The 18221-nt window shown below is 41.8% G+C and overlaps 2 protein-coding genes across 5 annotated transcripts; one reads left to right on the forward strand and one right to left on the reverse strand.

The window, feature by feature from the left end:
• Nucleotides 1-4728: 4728 nt before the first annotated feature.
• Nucleotides 4729-13565, reverse strand: smarcc1b (SWI/SNF related, matrix associated, actin dependent regulator of chromatin, subfamily c, member 1b). 2 transcript variants are annotated; one of them, XM_061059485.1, is made up of 28 exons: nt 13311-13565; nt 12884-13003; nt 12692-12777; nt 12523-12604; nt 12344-12436; nt 12160-12229; nt 11993-12062; nt 11787-11862; nt 11274-11399; nt 11042-11124; nt 10842-10948; nt 10693-10752; nt 10525-10553; nt 10289-10404; nt 9425-9496; nt 9232-9345; nt 8863-9016; nt 8663-8773; nt 8428-8484; nt 8016-8274; nt 7844-7915; nt 7708-7754; nt 7499-7601; nt 7266-7411; nt 5945-6079; nt 5426-5558; nt 5166-5252; nt 4729-5057 (listed from the first exon to the last, which is right to left on the reverse strand). In XM_061059485.1, the coding sequence occupies exons 1-28, from the start codon at nt 13485-13487 to the stop codon at nt 4990-4992; spliced, it is 2853 nt and encodes a 950-aa protein (XP_060915468.1). In that variant the 5' UTR covers nt 13488-13565; the 3' UTR covers nt 4729-4989. The 2 variants fall into 2 exon arrangements, with proteins under 2 accessions (XP_060915468.1, XP_060915467.1); XM_061059484.1 differs by having other exon boundaries at nt 11042-11127.
• aste1b (asteroid homolog 1b) lies at nt 13324-18134 on the forward strand. 3 transcript variants are annotated; one of them, XM_061059486.1, is made up of 7 exons: nt 13324-13460; nt 14174-14424; nt 14613-14879; nt 14982-15916; nt 16040-16271; nt 16361-16553; nt 17306-18134. In XM_061059486.1, exons 2-7 carry the CDS (start codon nt 14187-14189, stop codon nt 17616-17618), a joined length of 2178 nt encoding a protein of 725 aa, XP_060915469.1. In that variant the 5' UTR covers nt 13324-13460; nt 14174-14186; the 3' UTR covers nt 17619-18134. The 3 variants fall into 3 exon arrangements, with proteins under 3 accessions (XP_060915469.1, XP_060915471.1, XP_060915470.1); XM_061059488.1 differs by having other exon boundaries at nt 16336-16553; nt 17306-17445; XM_061059487.1 differs by lacking the exon at nt 13324-13460 and adding an exon at nt 13626-13830.
• The last annotated feature ends 87 nt before the right edge of the window (nt 18135-18221 follow it).

Below are 18221 nucleotides of genomic sequence, written 5' to 3' on the forward strand. Positions count from 1 at the left end.
CACACACACAGTCACACAGTAGAGTAAATGTTAATCAGTGGACAGCCTGAGCTTACTGTTGTAGAATGAGGGATTTAAACAGCGTCTGTTGTCACTAGAAGTCAATATGCTCCATTTTACACAACAGCTAATGTGTGAACAGTGTCCACGCCCCCCACCCCCCTCTCTCTGTGTGGTATTTATATGTCAGTGGTTTATTTGGGTGCATGTGTCTTTCACCATCAGAGAGAAGAGTGTAGGTTTGCACAATACAGTTAATCCTCTTACTTTTTATTGTAATAGGAACAAGACAATAGCATCTGCTACTTGATGTCACCCCCACCGGCCCCCAACCCTCTAGACACTCAGATTCCCACTGAATCAACGTATATCTTAAATGAATCCCTAGCTCAAATCCTGCTCGCAGTGACAGGAGAGTGGGGTTGTATATGAGGAGGAAACCGTACAGTGAGGGAGAAGGAAAGAGAAATGTATGGACAAAAGAGGGGATGAGAGAGGGAGATTGTGTGTGTGTGTGTGTGTGTGTGTGTGTGTGTGTGTGTGTGTGTGTGTGTGTGTGTGTGTGTGTGTGTGTGAGTGTGATGGGATTCAGGGGACCGGCAGACATGAGCTATAGTGGCTAACGTTGAGGAGATGGAGCCTCAGAGTGGAGGAGAAAAAACAACAGAAAAATGTTCACTGATGCTCTGCCAAACAGAGCAGAACGAAATTGTTTCCGCACTCGTTTACCCCCCACCCCCAAACACACACACACATATACACACACACCCTCATCTACTATTATAAATATAGGCACATATATCCCATCTTTAGAACTCTCTCTGTATAGCAGAAGATCTATACCATGTGTTTTGTTTTTTTCAGACAAAGGAAGGGTCAGTACTGGGCAGCATGAACAGATGGATCACACTGAGAAACAGAAAGGAGGAATAGAACACCTTAATCTACGCCAAGCCCTGTGTCTGTGTCTGTGTGTGTGTGTGTGTGTGTTTGTGCATGTTGTGATCAGGCCATGTTGGTTTTCTATCATTCCCCTGTGTTGAACAGGGTTGGGTGGACAGGATGTCCAGATCCCCTATAGTGTGTTCTCTGTGTGTGTCTCTGAGATTGTCCAATGTTGCAGCATCCACCCCAGAGTGAAGAAGATGCTGATTATTAAGCTACATAACATAAGGGGTTTATGATTGCCAGGTAAGCACTGTGTGGTCTTTCTTGAGCAGCAGAGGATCTTTTCATTATCACATGGGAAGCTCATCCATTGAACATGCAGTACACCCAAACTTTTATTAAAGCAGGGCTAATTTTTTATGTCAACCTCATTTAAGACTCTATGGAGGCGATTGATGTCCCGCCCCTTTTAAAAATGAGACAAAGAGATTAGATTAAAAAGACCCTTTCTTTAATTCCTCTCCACACTTTCCCTTTGATGGGCTACCTCTTGGTTAGATCACATATGGTAAAAGTAGTAAAAGTAGTAGGGGAGTGGTGTACTGGTAGCTCAGCTGGTTGAGCTCATACGATAAAGAAAAGTCTTGAACATGGAAACTCCTCAGATGTCACTGTAAACTACAACTGTGGTGTTCGGTGGATTAAACAATTTTACAGAAACCAATTCACATTTTAGACTTGTGAAAACTTTGTTATTGTATGGTTCTCTGATTTTTGTGAGTTGCCACTTCCGTTTCTGGATATTGAGACACAGTATATGGAGATATGGCAGTAGGCCGAACATAGATCGAGGGTTATTAATGGCAGTGGAGCTACACATACTACACCAATAATCAACCATAAATGCATTATTAGAGTTTAAGCGTATTAGCATGCAAGGCTGAATGGTGTTAAGTTGAACAACTTGAAATCAAGTTAAAAGTCAACAATACCTCAAGCAAGATTTTTTGATTCTCTTTCTTGTTATGCCCTTTCTGTGTTTCTTTTTCCTTCCCACATAACTCTCTATCTTGGAGTGACATTAGACAATCAACTCAGTTTCGAACAGCACACCAGTGACATCCAAAAAAAGAGCTATCAAAGATTGTCAGCCATCCACAAACTGAAAGGACTTTATGTTTCCCCCCATCTCCTCCTGCTGCTGTATCAAAGCTTTATCCAACCCATCCTAATGTATTGTTCCATCAGCTTCTTTAACATGTTATCTGTTAAAAACGAGGCCCAAACTCACACGCATCACGACCACAGCTGCAAGAATAATTGGTCTCCAAAACCGAACTTAACAACAGGGCCATCACATGCATTGCAACCTTCATAGAACAGGACACCACACATCCACTGAACACCCACCTCAGCCCACTTCCCTCAAGACGGAGGTACAGAGCACTGAGGTGCAGAAGGGCTCGCCTTGGGAAAAACCTGGCAAACAAACAAAAGGCCTTGCTGAACAGGCCAGAGTGGGAACTCTTGATAGTTGTTTAACTCTGATTGTTTTGTACTCTGTGTTTTGTGTATGTGCTGTTCTTTGGTGGGAATTGTCTGTTTGGAGAGAGACAGTGCTGTGAAGAGGAATTTCCCCATGGGGACAATAAATTCTAAAAGTCCTAAAGTCTAACTCTTTCAGATGATGGTGCATGCATGAAGGTAGGACCCAAACACAGATGGTATAGGCAGACATATGAAATTTATTAAGCATAGGCCTATATGGCTTCTAGACAGGTATGAGCAGTTTAAACGTTTAAAGGGTTTTTAAAGCAGTTTAATCGGAAACAACAAACATGCAGGTTGGTACAGGGTTGGAGTACAAGAAAAATTCAAGAGGCAAAAGCTTTACAGAAATGAAGCAAAGTAAAGCAGCGGTTTTACAAGGCTGAAAGGCTTGTGAATTGGTTTGGGTTGTGTCATACGGGAAATTAGCTACAGGTGAGCAGGTTAAGTGGAGAATTTCATGTGGTTAACACGTTTTATGGTGATACAGGGAGCAGTAATTAAAAAAGTTTCATGCTTGTATGTGAGATTTTATACATTCAACAAATGTTCTTGTTTTGTCTTTTAAAAAGGAATAAACTACATGCATGTAGAACATTATTCTCTATCAGTGTCAAGGTCGGTTAATAAGTTTATTTTCCTTTTGTTTTCAGAAAAAAAAAAGACCATCTGATGGTCAAGTTTGTTCCTTTTGATTAAACTGGGAACGCATCCATGAAGTCAAAACCCTGTAATAAACAAACAATCAAAAACAGAAAAATCTGTGGTTTTTTTTAACATGTTTTATGATAATAATGACAACATAAAGTAATATTTCTTAAACCAGGCATACTGCCAGCTGGATTGGTATTGTCAATTATTGCCTTGATGCAAACTTGAGTTGGTGCACAGAAATGACTTTTGGCTCCTGTTCTCCTTAAATGTAGAATCCAGAAATCTCAGTTTTGAGTCATATACTTTTCCTAGTCTTAATTTTTCTAATGTGTACCCACATTGAACTCTGAATTTTCTTTCTGTTCTCATTTTCCCTCTTTAGTTTATTGTTGAAGCATTGTGCTGTGCAGTGGGGGATGCAGATAACCCCACAACATATACTAAATAACCTATTCAAACTTCATTGTATATTAACTTGTAATATTTAACTGTATTTTCTTGTAAAAAAAACATATAAATCTGTATATTGGTTAGGGTTAGTATGTATATTTTGTGTATTTGGGTTTAGTATTAGTATTTGTATATTTACTGATGTTAGGCTTGCTCCAACAGTATTTCGTTGTACTTGTACAGTGACAATAACGATGTATTCTTATCTTAAAAGGCTTCCTCTATTATCCCCTACACGGCATGCTAACACCCTCTACTGGAGGCATCGCACATTGCACTTTGACAAACCACACGTTTGTAATACACAACTGCACACGTGATCGCCACACGAAGGAGAAACCACTCGGCTGCCCCCAACAGGCTGTGGTACCCCGCTTCGCTCCCACCCCACACTATTAAAATTGTAACCAAACACATAGCAAGCAAAAAAATATAAATGTTAGGAGTACTCAACTCCCCCGGGGTCTTGGCTTGAGACAGGGTCCATGTCCAACAGGGCTTCGCTGGACTGCGTGGACGGGGTTTGAGAGGAGCGATGGAAGCCACGGCACAATCAAAATCACACAAAAAAAAAAACAATAAATACAAATTACAACAAAGTACTTGACTTTAACGTTGTTAAATTATAAAAACATTTCCAACCAAGCACACTTCAAACTCATATGCTGGTGTGCATCATTTGGTCACCTTTCTTAAGAAACACTAGTAACACAAGATAAAAGGGGAAAGTTGCCTTAAATGTGAGGCAAGTTAAGCAAATAAAAAGTAAAAAAAAAATAGAGCAGAGATAAATAGAATTCTGTGTGTATGTTGTGGAGCTAAAATGAACTTAGTTGTCGCTCCCTTAACGTAGCTTTCACATGTTAATTACTGGTATGTTAGTTGTGGTCTTGAAGGAAATTCCAGGCATGAACTTTATGTAAAACCGTCAGTCAGTGACTGATAACCTCAATCGAACTGAAACCAGCTAATTACACAGTTGTAATCAATAAAACTGTCAACAAGGAAAATACAATAATAATAATAATAATAGACTTATGTTGAATACACTAAGGGGCTAATAAGAATACAACCCTGACCAGTAAAGATAATGAAAAGCTGCCAATTACTGATGAAATGCTTCTTTAAGTCAAACCCTTTATACACACACATTCACACATTGTTGAGTAAAAACAGAACAAGAAGTCATCCAGTTTCATGAAAAACAACTTTAATGAGCTGAGTTTAATCTTCAGATTCCTCAACTTTGACATCAGAGCACAAATATTTCACAGATAAAACAGACTGAGCCATTGATCAAATACACATCGACTGTGTGTGTGCTTGTGTGTCTATAAACAAAAGACTACTGAGCAGTCACACACCTACAGATTTATAAACAGTTGCCTCTACTGAACATTAATGCCAGTGTTACATATTTTTTGTGTGTTTGTGGTTTTTCTGGAGAGTTCAGTTGTGGCTGGACGCTGTGGGACCCGGCTGAGCTGTTGCTGTCCCGTCTGGCTGCGAGGACGGGTCTGCAACGGTAAGAAAAGATTTTAATTTGCCATAATTGGTGAGAGAATCGGAATCTTAGTAGCGCACAACAGCATTTTGATCTCACAGCTTCAGGAAAGAAAACTCACACATGCCATTGGGTGCTCCAGGATGTCGAGGGGCCATCACCTGGGTGTTTCCTCCCCCAGGCATCATCCTGTTAGGCACAGACTGGCCTGAAGGATGAGGCAGTGTTAAAATGTATTAAAAAATTGCAGATTCAAATGATCAAATTTATGACTTTGGATGCATTTAAAAATGTGTAAAGTTTTCTCCTGGTATTAAAAGTGTGTCATTTTGTCTTTGGCATTGTGATTCCTGGTTTGTGTGTGTGCATGTATGGTCAAACCTGGGTGCTGCGCGGTGTATCCCGGCTGCGCCTGCTGCTCTTTTTGCTGGCGAACCTTCATCTCTGCCTGTTTCAGCTGCTCCGTGTGGAAAGTTTGTCTCTCTGTCAGGAGCTGCTGCCGCTGCTGCTCCAGCTGCATGATACGCATACACACAGACACAAAGTCTTAATGACACAGACCGGTTTTTAGGCATGTCAATTCAATGTTGTCTCTTTACATTAACAATGTAACAAAAAAATATTGGTGTGAGTTGTGAGAAAAGGATGCTGTGCTGCTGCAATGACTTCAGACAGCATGCACATACAATGTAACAATGTCCTGAATATACAGCTATGTAGCACAGATTACAAATGTTAATATATTTCCTTGACTTTATACAAAATATGTCTTCTAACCCAACCCCCCTTTTTCTCTATTTCATGATTTGCATGATTCGTGTGGTTCAGATTTGTGGATTGGAAAATAGAGAATTCAAGATTGATCTGGATGATTCAAATCTGTGTGTTATGTCCACTCACAGCCTCCTTCTCACGGTCCATGATGGTCTCCAGCTCCTCAAAGTGCCTCAGCTTGATCTCAAGCTTCTTCATCTGTGTCTCCACCAGCAAAGCCACCAGGGACTTGACCTTTCTCTCTTCTACAGCAGCCAAGTGCTGCCAATACAAAAAGAACAAAAAAACGCAAAGGTTAGAAAAGTTAGATGCAAAGAGACAAAATAAATAAAAGAGGAATGGGGTAGTGAGTGCATGTGACAGTTATGAAGGAGGGGAATGGAGAAGGGGTGTGGAGCTAAAGATAAAAGAAGGAAAAGACTGAGGAAGAAGAAGAGGGGACGATAAGAGGCGAGAGGAAGGTAATATAAATTGGGTGTAACCAAGCATGACAGTAAGGGAGGAAGAAAATAAATTAGAAGATTGAAAGGAAGCAAACAACCAAATCAATCATCAAAAAAAGAGGTGGGACAATTATTTATCGAACTGAAACTTCTCTGCACTTAAACATTTAAAGGGCTCACACTGCCAAAGGTTTGCAATATTACTAGAACTCTCTTTTTCAGAGTGAAAGCCTATGATTGTAGGTGAAAAATTAAGTTTTCCTAATAGTACACACATAGACAGATGAAAGCACTTATATTAAATATAAATCTAATTCAAGAGAATGGATGTATTTGATCACAACTTCTAGAGCTTGCTGGTTAAAAGGTCAAAATGTTGCATTTCTAATCTGTTCTGAAATGGAAGTGGAAATAGACATTGGATTTTCTTTCGGGGAGGTTTATGCTCACAGACTTCAAAGAATGTTCCTTGTTGTCCCCTCTGTATCCAGTCTACATACTAAGCTCATCTTACCATTTTTAATTGTTTTTTTTAATGTTTTATCTGGCAACTGATCTTTGACCACTTGCAGGTCTGCATGTTTTTCAGACAAGATTGTTGTTCTAGTGTCATTGTAATAAAGCCTCATCTCTTAGATACATAATAGTCAAAAACAAACGATGTAAACTGAGCTGCTTCTTCTAAATTGCTTCAACAACAAAGCAAAAACACCTCACTGGGATTTGATTAATCACTTATTTTGAAACTAAACATATTTGCATGACCCTTTTCAGATAATCCTTGTGTTAATTTAGAGAGATTCTGTACATCTTGCATGTTACATCTTTTATGTTACATCTTTTATGTTACATCTTGTGTGCAAAGCCAGGTGATCTCTAAGATGGTGCCTGTCTCGGTTGCTAGGCAACCTTTGGCAGAACTGAAAAAGCCTCTTTTTAAATTGCAAACCCTTATTCAGTTCATGTTCCTGTGATTGGTCCGTCTTGAAGCAGAGGGTCTTTACCTTGGCCTTTGTGGCAGCTGAGGCCAGAGCAGCTGCTGCTGCCGTGACAACGCTGGCCTCCACCAAATCCTGCTCCATCACCCTCCCCTCGTCCACGTCGGCCTCCCGTCGCCCAATGCTCTCCTCGTCATCCCCCCTTCCTAGATCTGCGGATGAATTAAAGCCATGTTTATTTACAAACAGATACTAAGCACATCAAAATAAGCACTTGAGCACTGTACATATTTACATACCGTCTCTCTCCTCCCCAAGTATATTTTCTGCATTTTCTCTTTTCACTCCCTCAACTTTGGCCCCACTGGGTTCCATCTTGAGCCCATCTGACCTTAAGGGGACCTGAAACAGACCCAAATGTTCATACATACAAACACAACAAAGGTAAGACCGCTACATTCAGCAGCCAATGTGGTGAGGCTGTCTCAGATCTATAATTGCTTTTCACCTGATGGGAGGAGGAGTTTATGTCTGTTTTTTCTGCATCCATCAAATCTGTGTGACAGGAAAAGACAGAATAATGGATGCATTAAAACATAGGTGTATACCCTATACTGTATGTTACATATATGTTACAGTCTTACCAGTTTTTTCGGGCTGGTTGGACATTCCGAGGATCTTATCCCCTGACTCCTCCTGTGTTCTGGAAAATTCCTCTAAAGACAAACATAAAGAAGAAATACACACATGAAACACATATGGCCTTTTGTAACCTATATTATACACAAATACATGCTATTCCCTCCATCTGCTCACCCAGTGCGGCCTTAGCAGCAGATGACGCCACCCGTGGGTCGACCACAGACGCAAGGAAGGCCACGGTGCTCATGACGGGGTTTTCTGATTGGCTGAAAGGCACGGGCTGGTACGCCAGCGGGCCGAGGGAGGCAGAAGTGTCTTCCAGGTAAGGGTCTTCTATCGGCAGACGGAGAAAGTGGAGGATACATTCGTCCTGGGTTCTGGAGCCCACATGCTCTGAGACTTTGTTCCAGTCGTCTCGGTAGACCTCTAAAGCCTGAGAGAGACGCAAAAGAGAAAGACGAGCAAGGCTGAGAAGAATACATTGCCAAAATGAAGGGCTTGTGTGGAAGATTTGGATACATTGAAAATACATTATTCCCTTTTGTAGAGGGCTCTGAGTCATGTGAAATATTGATGATTTTCTTACCTCTAATAGCAACAGTGTCTCCTGTTCTGTCCATTCCCTTCCGGCACTCATCTTAGTCTGACACATGCCATGAGAAGAGTTTTTGAGTAATTCAACAAACTTCATTCAATAAAGAGACTAGTAAAACAAATAGGTAATAGCATACATTATGTAATGCGAGAAAAAAAAGATTAAAGCAATTTGAGTCATAAATAAAAAAGAAGATTTTTTTGTTAGTAGTGTTACTGTGCGGCACCTTAGGGTGTTTCTTGGTGTAGATGTCGGAGCGCAGACCAAAGTTCTGGCTGTCTGAAGGCTTCTCTTTGATCTTCTCTGGGAAATATAACATATGCTGCGAGGCGGAAACCTGCAAAAGATGAGGAGTGAGTGTCAGAGTTCGTCAGGCAGCACTGCACATGACACAAACACATGTGTAAAGCTGTTTGCTTGTTTTACCTGCAGGGGTTTGTGTTGGAGGGGGGCCAGCCCAGACGGCGTGTCTGCCAGAACGTTGAAATGAGGTGTGGGTGGGGGACCCATGGGGAGGGGTCTGCTCTCTGCATCCACCTGGTAGTTAATCAAACCCCACTGCTCCAAAAGAGCATGAACCCTAGAGACGCAAAATATGTCTTTATACTAACTCGCATGTTTGATGTCCAAAATTGAAATGTGTAAATAAACACTGCAGACACACTTAACACCCCACACACAATATGTTCCTTCCCTTGATTAATTTCCTTAACATATTCATGATTCACAACACCCACATGCCACACTTCATTTAGCAGATAGAGCAGTAGCAAACGCCCACACACTAAACTATACCTCATGAGAGCGCAGACGTCGCCAGTGAGGTTGCGCCTGCAGGTCGTAGAGCTGAGATATTCCTGTGGGTTCAGGCGGTATGTATCGATCATAAAATTACGGTACGCCAGGTAGCTGCAGTGTAAAGAAAGAATCATATTTTAATGGCTATGTCTCCATCAGCTGGTGGTCACTGAAGGTCTGCAGTACTCACATTTCTGGAGACTTGGACTTGTTCTTTCCGTTGAAGAATTCAGGCAACGCACGTTTCTCGGTTGAGTGAATGCTGCAATAAATGAAAAGAGTTTTATCTTGGTTCGGCTTCAAAGTTATTCTGAAGAAAATGTTATGTTTGGACTTGGGATTTGTCCAACCACATTTCCTAAAAAGTTTGGATATTGTGTATCAATGAATAATAATTTGAATAAAACAGAATGGGATGATTTTAGGAATTCAAGCAGAAACAACTCTTTTGACTGAAAATTCTTGACATTTAAAAAAAACAAAACTCTAGAGAAGTTTAGAAGCTGACAATATACCAAATAAAATGCATGTACGTGGTCTGGGAGGACTATATAACAATTTTTTGTTATATAAGTACACAAGTGAGGCCTCTTGGAGTGTTTTAAGAAACTTTTTTTTTTAAATCAAAAACCTCCCACAACTTTAAGTCCTGCACTGAAATGTACTTAATTAGAAAATACAAAAGCCTCAAACAATACTCATATACTCAATCATGTTACCAACCTGTTGCCAGTTAATGTCATTAGTTGTTAGATATTCAAAAAGGTGTTTACTTTCAACATTTCACAACTTTTCCAATGTTTAACTTCTGTTGCGTCTGTCCCAACTTTTTTGAAACGTGGTGCTGGCATAAAATTCAAAGTAAGCAAATAATTTTCTCCAAAAAACAATGATATTTCTCAGTTTTAACATTTCATGTGTTGTCTCTGTGCTATTTTCAAATGAATATTTGTTTCAATGTTTTGTTTTTCTGTTTTTATTTACATGCAACACGATACCCCAACTTGTAAGGACATTTGGCTGTATGAACTTCTACCTTTGTGTATTTATTTACCTGTTGTTATTGAACCAAGATGTGTAGCTTGGTATTATGATATGATGGGTTTGCTCTGGGATGTTTTCCTCTGCCTCGGACAGGCGAGATATCTCCCCTCTCCCCTCCTCGTCATCCTTCACGCAAATAGAAAGACACAGAGTACATTCAATGACAATGAAAATAAGATGCTAATTAGAACTTAAAAATGTTCTGATTGACTGAAAACATTTTGATTGAGAAAAAAAAAACAGTACTCTTCCTGGGAAGTCATCCTCCTGGTCATCTGTAAGATAGAAAGAGTAAATAGTGCATACACAGGAATGAAAGGCCAACCTTAAATTCTATTCTATATTATTGAAACGGAAATACCTTTAATACATGCAATAATTCTGCTTCAAGATTAGTAACACGTGTAAACGTACCCAGGTCAGCCATGGTCCCTCCTTTGACAGGAGTGTTCTCACTGTCCTTCTTCGGGTTGACTACCAGAGCGGGCGACAAAGTCAAGGTTAAGGGAAGAAATGCTTTTTTTGTGAAAATGTCTTAGTCCCTGTTTTTGCAAAGGTTTTACCATTCTTGGGTAGGATAACCTCTTCCATGTTAGGAACAGGGGTAGGGTCTTCCATATCTTTGGTTAAATCCTCTTCTGGCTCTTCCTCCTGCTGTCCACGCCTTCTCCTGTGCACATACAGAGGACATTGTTGATACTGCGCACTAGAAATGCCAAGCCATGAGTATACTTTGATGTTTGCTTTAATTGTTATCTCTCACCCCTTCTTTCCTTTCTTCCTGCCCTCAGAGGGGGGAGGAGACGGAGAGCGTCTTCTCTTTTTGGAGGGAATGGATTTGGAGTCCTGCTATAGACAGTAGTAGGTGCAGAGAGTCATTAAGTGAGAAATTACAGATACAAATTAAAGTCTAGTGTTTCATAGATCAGCAACGTTTAAGATCTGTGTACTAATGGTTGAAAACACTTTAATTTCAAAGTAAACGTCAAACAAACCTGCTCATCTTTGAGGTGAATGCGCCGGCGGTGAATGATTGGTACATTCCTCTCATCCACACAGTAGTCCTCCTCATTCATCCACTCGTTGAAAACATCCGTGTCGAAAACCCAGCCAGCATGGACCTTTAGCAAAAACACAAATTGAGTATCAATGTGGAGCATGATGATGTAACTCATCAGTGTCCAAAACAAAGACAAAATATCATAACGTGGTCTGAGGGATCAGATTTATGTGTTGTTGAAAGAACTCAATTACTAATCAAAAGGGTTATAGGACTTGGTTTTATTTGCTTCCACCTTATAAAGCTCATATACTTAGTTTTTGTAACCTTAGAGAAAATACATTTAATTTCTGCTAAATGCCCCCTTGACACTCAGCGACTTTCCACCAGTGCTCTGAAGAAAACAGGATGTGGGTCAGGAAAATAGACCATCTTTGAAAGCAGGAAATATTATATATAATATAATATATAAAATAATTTTGTGTTGAATTCAAGTAACTGTACTCACCCTCCAAGGCTTCTCTGAATGTGGCAGCTCCTCAACCTCTCCTTCAACATCAGTGGAGGACAGCCAACTGTCATAACTGGGGGAAAGCGACAAGAAAAATAGTAGTTATGTGTTCTGTTTGTGTAGGAGTGTGTGTGTGTGTGTGTGTGTGTGTGTGTGTGTGTGTGTGTGTGTGTGTGTGAGAGGAGAGATAGCTTATGCTTTACCTGTCAGGGTGCATGCCCCAGTGTACTAAGACATGTTTGTCTATCCGCATGACAGGACGCATCCATTCATCTTGAAAAAGAATGTGTTTGAAAAATATATTTTGTTAAAAACATATCTGACAAGAGATATTAAAAGATCTAAAGACATATTAGTATGTGTAACTGACCTTCATCTTTAGAAGCAGGGGAGGGGTAGATGTGGTGACTGGCGAGTGTTCGATCCTCTGTGAGTGTACCCTGTGGAAGGACAGACCGTGACACAGTAGTACTCGGAAGGAATCAGTCAGTGCTCTCTCACTGAACTTCTAGCTTCTCATTTATCAGTTCCTCTGCCTCCATATTGCACTTTACCTGGTGTTTGGTGATAATATCCGTAAGTCTGCTAGCCAGCTCCTGGTCCAGTGCAGGGTCCAGATATAGCACAGGGTGGGACATACAATTGTTCTAAAGACAAAAAAAAAAACACGTTCATCATCAGTGGTGAGTTCCTGGTGGACTGATGTGTTTGTATTTAAATGTTGCTCTGTCACCTGTATGAGCGCTCTTTCAATAGCCCCAAACATCTCAACATTCCTCTCAGTTCTTGATGGATTCTGCAAGTCAAACCTCCGCCTGTAAAAGAAGGGGAAGTCGAGTGAAATGAAATGAAAGGACGGATACTATTGCAAACAGCGAAGGCATAATGGACCTGCAACTCACCAGCCCTGCTCTGCCTTGAACTTGTGGGCAGTGCCAAGGATGTGGCAGAGTCCTCCACTTGGCCGCAGGTCCTGGAAGCATTGTGCCTGCAGAGAAATGATTACCAGTCCGGTGTGAATTTTGTTTTGAGGTAGTGTTTAGAAATGCCAGGTACTGTTAGTATCATATCGAGACAGAGGGAGAGCAACCTACAGGCAGTTTAGTGAGAACAGGACTGGTAGCCTGTCTGCCAAAGGCTTCTTCTTGAAACTGGAGAAGCTGCAGGGTCACAGCAGCTAGAGCCTGACACGATGGAGCATCCACCAGCACATACTGAAAGACACACATATTTAGAGATAATAATGAGCATTATAGTTTGATTTCAGAATTTTATGCAACGTGACGTCATTTAACACATTGTTTTCAGCGTAATTGTTGTTGTATTTGGTTTGATTAACCTCTAATTTTCGTTGCATTTGCCATTCAGTGTGTGCTATTTTACAAGATAGCACAACTTAAACTCATTTAAATCTTAAGAGGCCACAGAAGATGTAACGTTATCCATCATGATCATTTGTTTACAGTCTTAGCCACAGGACTTGCTAGCAGGGGGCGGCTAGCTTGTTAGCTAGCTAGCTACCTTTTTGTAGTGCTTCCCGATCCACTGTCGCACCAGCTCCAGCTGAGCTAAAGTATCCGGACTCTCCCAGAACCTAGCGGACGGACTACTGTCTTTTTTCCGGTTTGCAGAGGTCAATGAGGAAGCGTGGCATGTGCCTGAAATCCCGAGGTTTATTCCTCCGGACATTGTGGCCATCAAAAAACACGATTATTTACTAACGGGGGAACAAAACTGGCTAGCGCGCTCGCTAGCTTGTTGGTTCTCGATTTCTATCGCGAGACGTAGCGAGATCATTGCATTTCGACATAATGGTTTTGTATTATTTCATCTTTAGATGGCAATCATTTTCTGTTGTTTTTTTTTAAATTTAAATTCCACAACTATTTTGATTCAGTAGCATGATTTAAAATACCTTAAAAAGTTTGAATGCGCAAGAGAATATAACCCTTCGGAAAAATATTGGACTATTATTTTGAAGAGTATTACAAGGAACTAACTGCGCAAGTCATGAAAACTGAAGTTAAGTGAATTGACGTTGGTTAGTAAGATGAACCATAATTCATGCTTTTAATATGAGTTATCTTTGCAATAATGGTTTGAGAACATATTTAATTATCTAGCGGAATTACTTGCTCTCCGTTTATATGGACTGTTTTGCTGTGGTAATGTACAATTGGCAATAAATGCTAGGATATCGAAACTTCTGTCAAGCTTTATGTCTGCTTAGCAGTGGCATCTAGTTTGTTATGTATCATCATCGCCCCTTTCTGTAACTACAAAAAGTCAGACTCAACACAGCCTCTATAAACTGTTCTGTTTGGCACTGAAGCAGCAGTACCGCCTGTGAGTAACTCTTTAACCTCCACTTCATGTTTACTCAGGCCCTGAGATCTTATGGGTGTCCAGGGTCTGACCACCTACGTGGAGGGAAACAGACACTTCCTCCAAGATGTGAAGTTCCGAGACAGTCGCCTTGTTATTGACGGCTGCAGTCTGTATTTCCGCCTTTACTTCACCCACGGTTTGGACCAGCAGCATGGAGGAGACTATGATGCTTTTGCTTGCCTTCTTACCCAGTTCCTGTCTGCACTGGCAGCCTGTAACATCCAGCCGTACGTGGTACTGGATGGAGGTAAAGATGCTTATTTACGATGCAAATCTATTTAGTTTGGGAAACCCAACTTAGACCCTGGTATCCATAGTGGAAAAGCAATTAGTACCTCTTAAAGTCCCTAGTCAGTTAGGAAAGTTCATGTGGTTCATGTTTGTCTATAACACCCAAAAACATTCAATTTCTGTCAATTTCTTTGTGATTATAAGGGATTGACCCCAGTGATAAGAAGTTTCCAACTCTGCGTCAGCGTCTGCAGTCCAAGATAAGGGAGGCTGACAATCTCTCCCGTGGCAGAAATGGCTCTGTTCTCCCCATCCTCGCAAGGTCTGTCTTCATTCAGGTCCTCATGCAGAGAGGAATCCCCGTGGTCCAGTGTCTGGCTGAGGCTGACTGGGAAATTGCGTGTTTGGCTCACCAGTGGAACTGTCCAGTTCTGACCAATGACAGTGATTTTTACATCTTTGATCTGCCAGGTGTGGGTAGAAACAAGATTTATCCTATTATGCCTAACAAGCAAATATAGATTCATTTTGCAGTTGTGTTGCAAACTTTTCTTGTACTTTCTTCCACCTTAGGGGGTTACCTGCCACTCACTTCTTTTCAGTGGACCCACCTTAACGGTAAAGCCTCTCATTGCTACATCTCCGCTCGGCACTACACCACTAATGGGCTCTGTCGCTTGTTTGGGGGATTAAACAAGGAGCTGCTACCTTTATGTGCAGTCCTGACCGGTAATGATTATGGTGCTCCAAAAGATGTTGAAACTCTCCTCGCTATGTTAAATGTGAGTGCATTTGGGCGAGGTGGTAAAGGCAGGGCACCCACTTCCCGCATTGAGGGCATCCTCATCTGGCTTTCCTCATTTTCAAGCCCGGCGGAGGCCCTGGATGAAGTAAGCAGGCTAATGGGGGAGGACAGTAGAGATGGAGGCAATAGGGGCAAAGGAGGACAGAAAGGAGGGCTCAGTTCGCTTCTGTGGGAAGGAATGCAGGAATATTATGTCACCCCGCAAAGCTCTCTGGCTCGCTGGTTCTCTGGAGGGCAGACCTCTGGGCTTCCACGGCTTCCAGGGTGTCTGTCGCTGGCTGCAGCACAGGGTATGTTGCCCCCCATGGCGCTGGATGTTCTGCTGATGCACAGGGTCCTTCTCATACCACAGGTGGAAAACAGCAAGCAAGCAAGCAGCCACTGCTGTGCCAAAGCCATACGCCAGGCTGTGTATGGGATATTACTGCAAGATGTACAAGCAGGGGACGTAAGTGGACAGGGAAATATCAGCCAGGGTAGGGGAGGTGGTAGAGGTCGAGGGGGAAGGGGAAGGGGAAGGGGGAGTGATCAGGTTGGTAGAGGTAGGGGTCAGCATGGTGTAGGAGAAGCAGCTGTCCAGTCTCAGAGTCCTGGATGCCCGGTTTTGGTGGAGGAGTATGACCGTTTTGAACTAAACTTGAAGAAACAACAAGTAGAGGTAAATCTGACCAAGACCCACATAAGCCTGGAAAAACTTAGCCAGGTAATTATGACAAAAAATGTAATTAATTATCTTTGTAGCAACAATTTTTTTGGCATTGAAAGTACACACATAGCCCATTTTAGTTTATTAATTTCCCTCATGTTCTACCTTCTTTTTATTCAGGCTCCTACAGCAGTGCGTCTTGACGTCCTTTTAAAAGTTTTGGGCACACAGGAGTTTGCCCTGGCTCCTGTTCCTCTCCACCTGTGGCTGGCTGTAGCAGTGACCAGCTTCTGGCTGCGCGAGGCCACACCAACACCCTCACAGCCCCAGCTCCATGCTCTGTTGCTGGGCTTGGTGTATGGAGAGCTGTCCTGGAACACCCAGCCTGAAGCTACCTACCATCAACATGCCAGTAAGTTGTGTCATATCTTTTCTATCGTCGCATATGAAGCACTGACAAGCAAGCAACCTTAAAGCTGTTTCTTCTGGTTTTCATCATAGTCCAACAGCTGAACTGGACCGCAGAGTGCAATGTGGGGGCGGGTCTGGATCGACAGCGTGTGAGGCCGGGGGAAAGACGGGGCCTCGATGTGGGAGCTGCTCACAGTTTCAGCCAATGGCAGGCCTGCCTCTGGAGTGCACTGTGTCTCAATCAGCTATTACTCCTGCCATTGCCTGAACCCCACTTAGCATGGTAAGGACATGAAAAGGGAGAGATGAGAAAGAGTTTATATTACCAACCTATGAGAATAAGAGCTGCTGCTAATGACGCATTTCTTTATTGACGGTTTGAAATTCTTTATCTATTTATTTCATGTGTGTTAAAGTAACAACATTTAAAAGAACCTGCAACAGCAATATAAGATATGTGCAGCACTGGGGTTCAAGACACATTTCTCTTCTCTGTGACCGTAGTTTATTATGTTATGGTATATGTCATATCTTTTCATATTGAGCTGGGCACATGTCAGTGAATATCTTAATTGTTAATTATGTATTAATGTAATATTATTATTATTTTTTTTTTTTAAATGTCAATGTGTATGGTGGTACAGTGGTGACGCTGCAGCGAGGAGGTTCCAGGTTCGAATCCCTGTGGGACAGGAGCCTCTCTGTGTGGAGTACTCTGGGCACTCTGGCTTCCTCCCACAATCCAAAAACATGCTCGTTAGATCAGCTGATGACTCTAAACTCCCCGTAGGTGTGAATGTGAGTGTGGCTGGTTGTCTGTCTATGTCAGCCCTGTGACTGACTGGCGAGCAATTCATTGTGTACCCCGACTCTCCCCCAATGACAGCTGGAATCGCCTCCAGCCCCTCGCGACCCTGAATGGGAAAAGCTGTATAGATAATGGATGGATGGATATAAATTACATGTAAAATGAGATACACTGTATTCTTTTGTAATGAGGCTGCCTCCCTCCCTCTCTTTTTCTGTGTGCCTCAGGTTGTTCAGTGGCACCTTGTTGCACGGCCTCCTCTGGCCCCTGAAAGGTGGCCGAGCTCCTGAATCCCTCCTAGCTGGGGGTCATTTATCCAGACAACTCTACCTCTGTCTGCTGGACGCTGTAAAGAACTGCAGCTCCAAAAACCATCCCTCTTCAGCAGCAGGAGCAGCAAGGAGGAGAGGCAGAGGTCGTGGAAGGAGAGGAAGAGGGGGAGGTGGTAGAGGAGCGAGAGGAGGAGGAGGGAGAGGGGCTGAGGAGATAAACAACAGGTTTGCTCTCCTGATGAGCGAGGAAGAGTTTGATGATGATTGAAGATGATTGATGTGTATTGCAGAGAGAAATGAGCTCGCTACGGGGCCAAATCGTGAAGGATATTCCAGTGTTTGATTAAAAAAACACTCAGGGAATGAAATGAAATGTCATTATCAAGACAAGAACTGCACTTCCAAATGGTTGTCATATTGCTTCTTTATAGTTTTATTGCACTAATTTAACACTCTCCAGTAATATTTTCTGCCAATACGTGTTAGCTCAGTGCTCCCAAAGCACACTCTTACTATATTTTTAACAGTTTTATGCAGCTTTTATCCAGGGTAATGTGACTGTAATTGACACCACTGTTTTCAACCGGACAGCTTTTTTCAACATTGAATTAGTTTATATACCAATGATTAATTTAATCATCTGTTGACCAAAACATTGTCTGGCAGCTGTCACTTTTATAACCCATAAAAGATGTATTATATTTCTTTACTATATTGCCTTAATACTTATGCTTATTTGATGCTCAAGCTTACTTCTTTTGTACAATAAAAAAATGAAAGAAATCAATGAATTCAACATTTTAAATAGTTATTTATTCCCCAAATACTAATGTAACAGTTCGTATTTCACATGCTACAAAAAACACAACAT

This window comes from Labrus mixtus, chromosome 16, assembly GCF_963584025.1.
Source record: "Labrus mixtus chromosome 16, fLabMix1.1, whole genome shotgun sequence".
Lineage (NCBI taxonomy): Eukaryota > Metazoa > Chordata > Actinopteri > Labriformes > Labridae > Labrus > Labrus mixtus.

Excerpts from the sequence above, each read along its gene's own strand:
- aste1b (XM_061059486.1), top strand. The coding sequence starts at position 14,187 with ATGGGTGTCCAGGGTCTGACCACCTACGTGGAGGGAAACAGACACTTC. Across the intron at positions 14,425-14,612 it reads GTACGTGGTACTGGATGGAG|GGATTGACCCCAGTGATAAG; the intron begins GTAAAGATGCTT and ends TGTGATTATAAG. Across the intron at positions 16,272-16,360 it reads TACCTACCATCAACATGCCA|TCCAACAGCTGAACTGGACC; the intron begins GTAAGTTGTGTC and ends TTTTCATCATAG.
- smarcc1b (XM_061059484.1), bottom strand. The coding sequence starts at position 13,487 with ATGGCCACAATGTCCGGAGGAATAAACCTCGGGATTTCAGGCACATGC. Across the intron at positions 7,916-8,015 it reads TGCTGCTAAGGCCGCACTGG|AGGAATTTTCCAGAACACAG; the intron begins GTGAGCAGATGG and ends GTTTGTCTTTAG. Across the intron at positions 7,412-7,498 it reads ACTTGGGGAGGAGAGAGACG|ATCTAGGAAGGGGGGATGAC; the intron begins GTATGTAAATAT and ends ATTCATCCGCAG.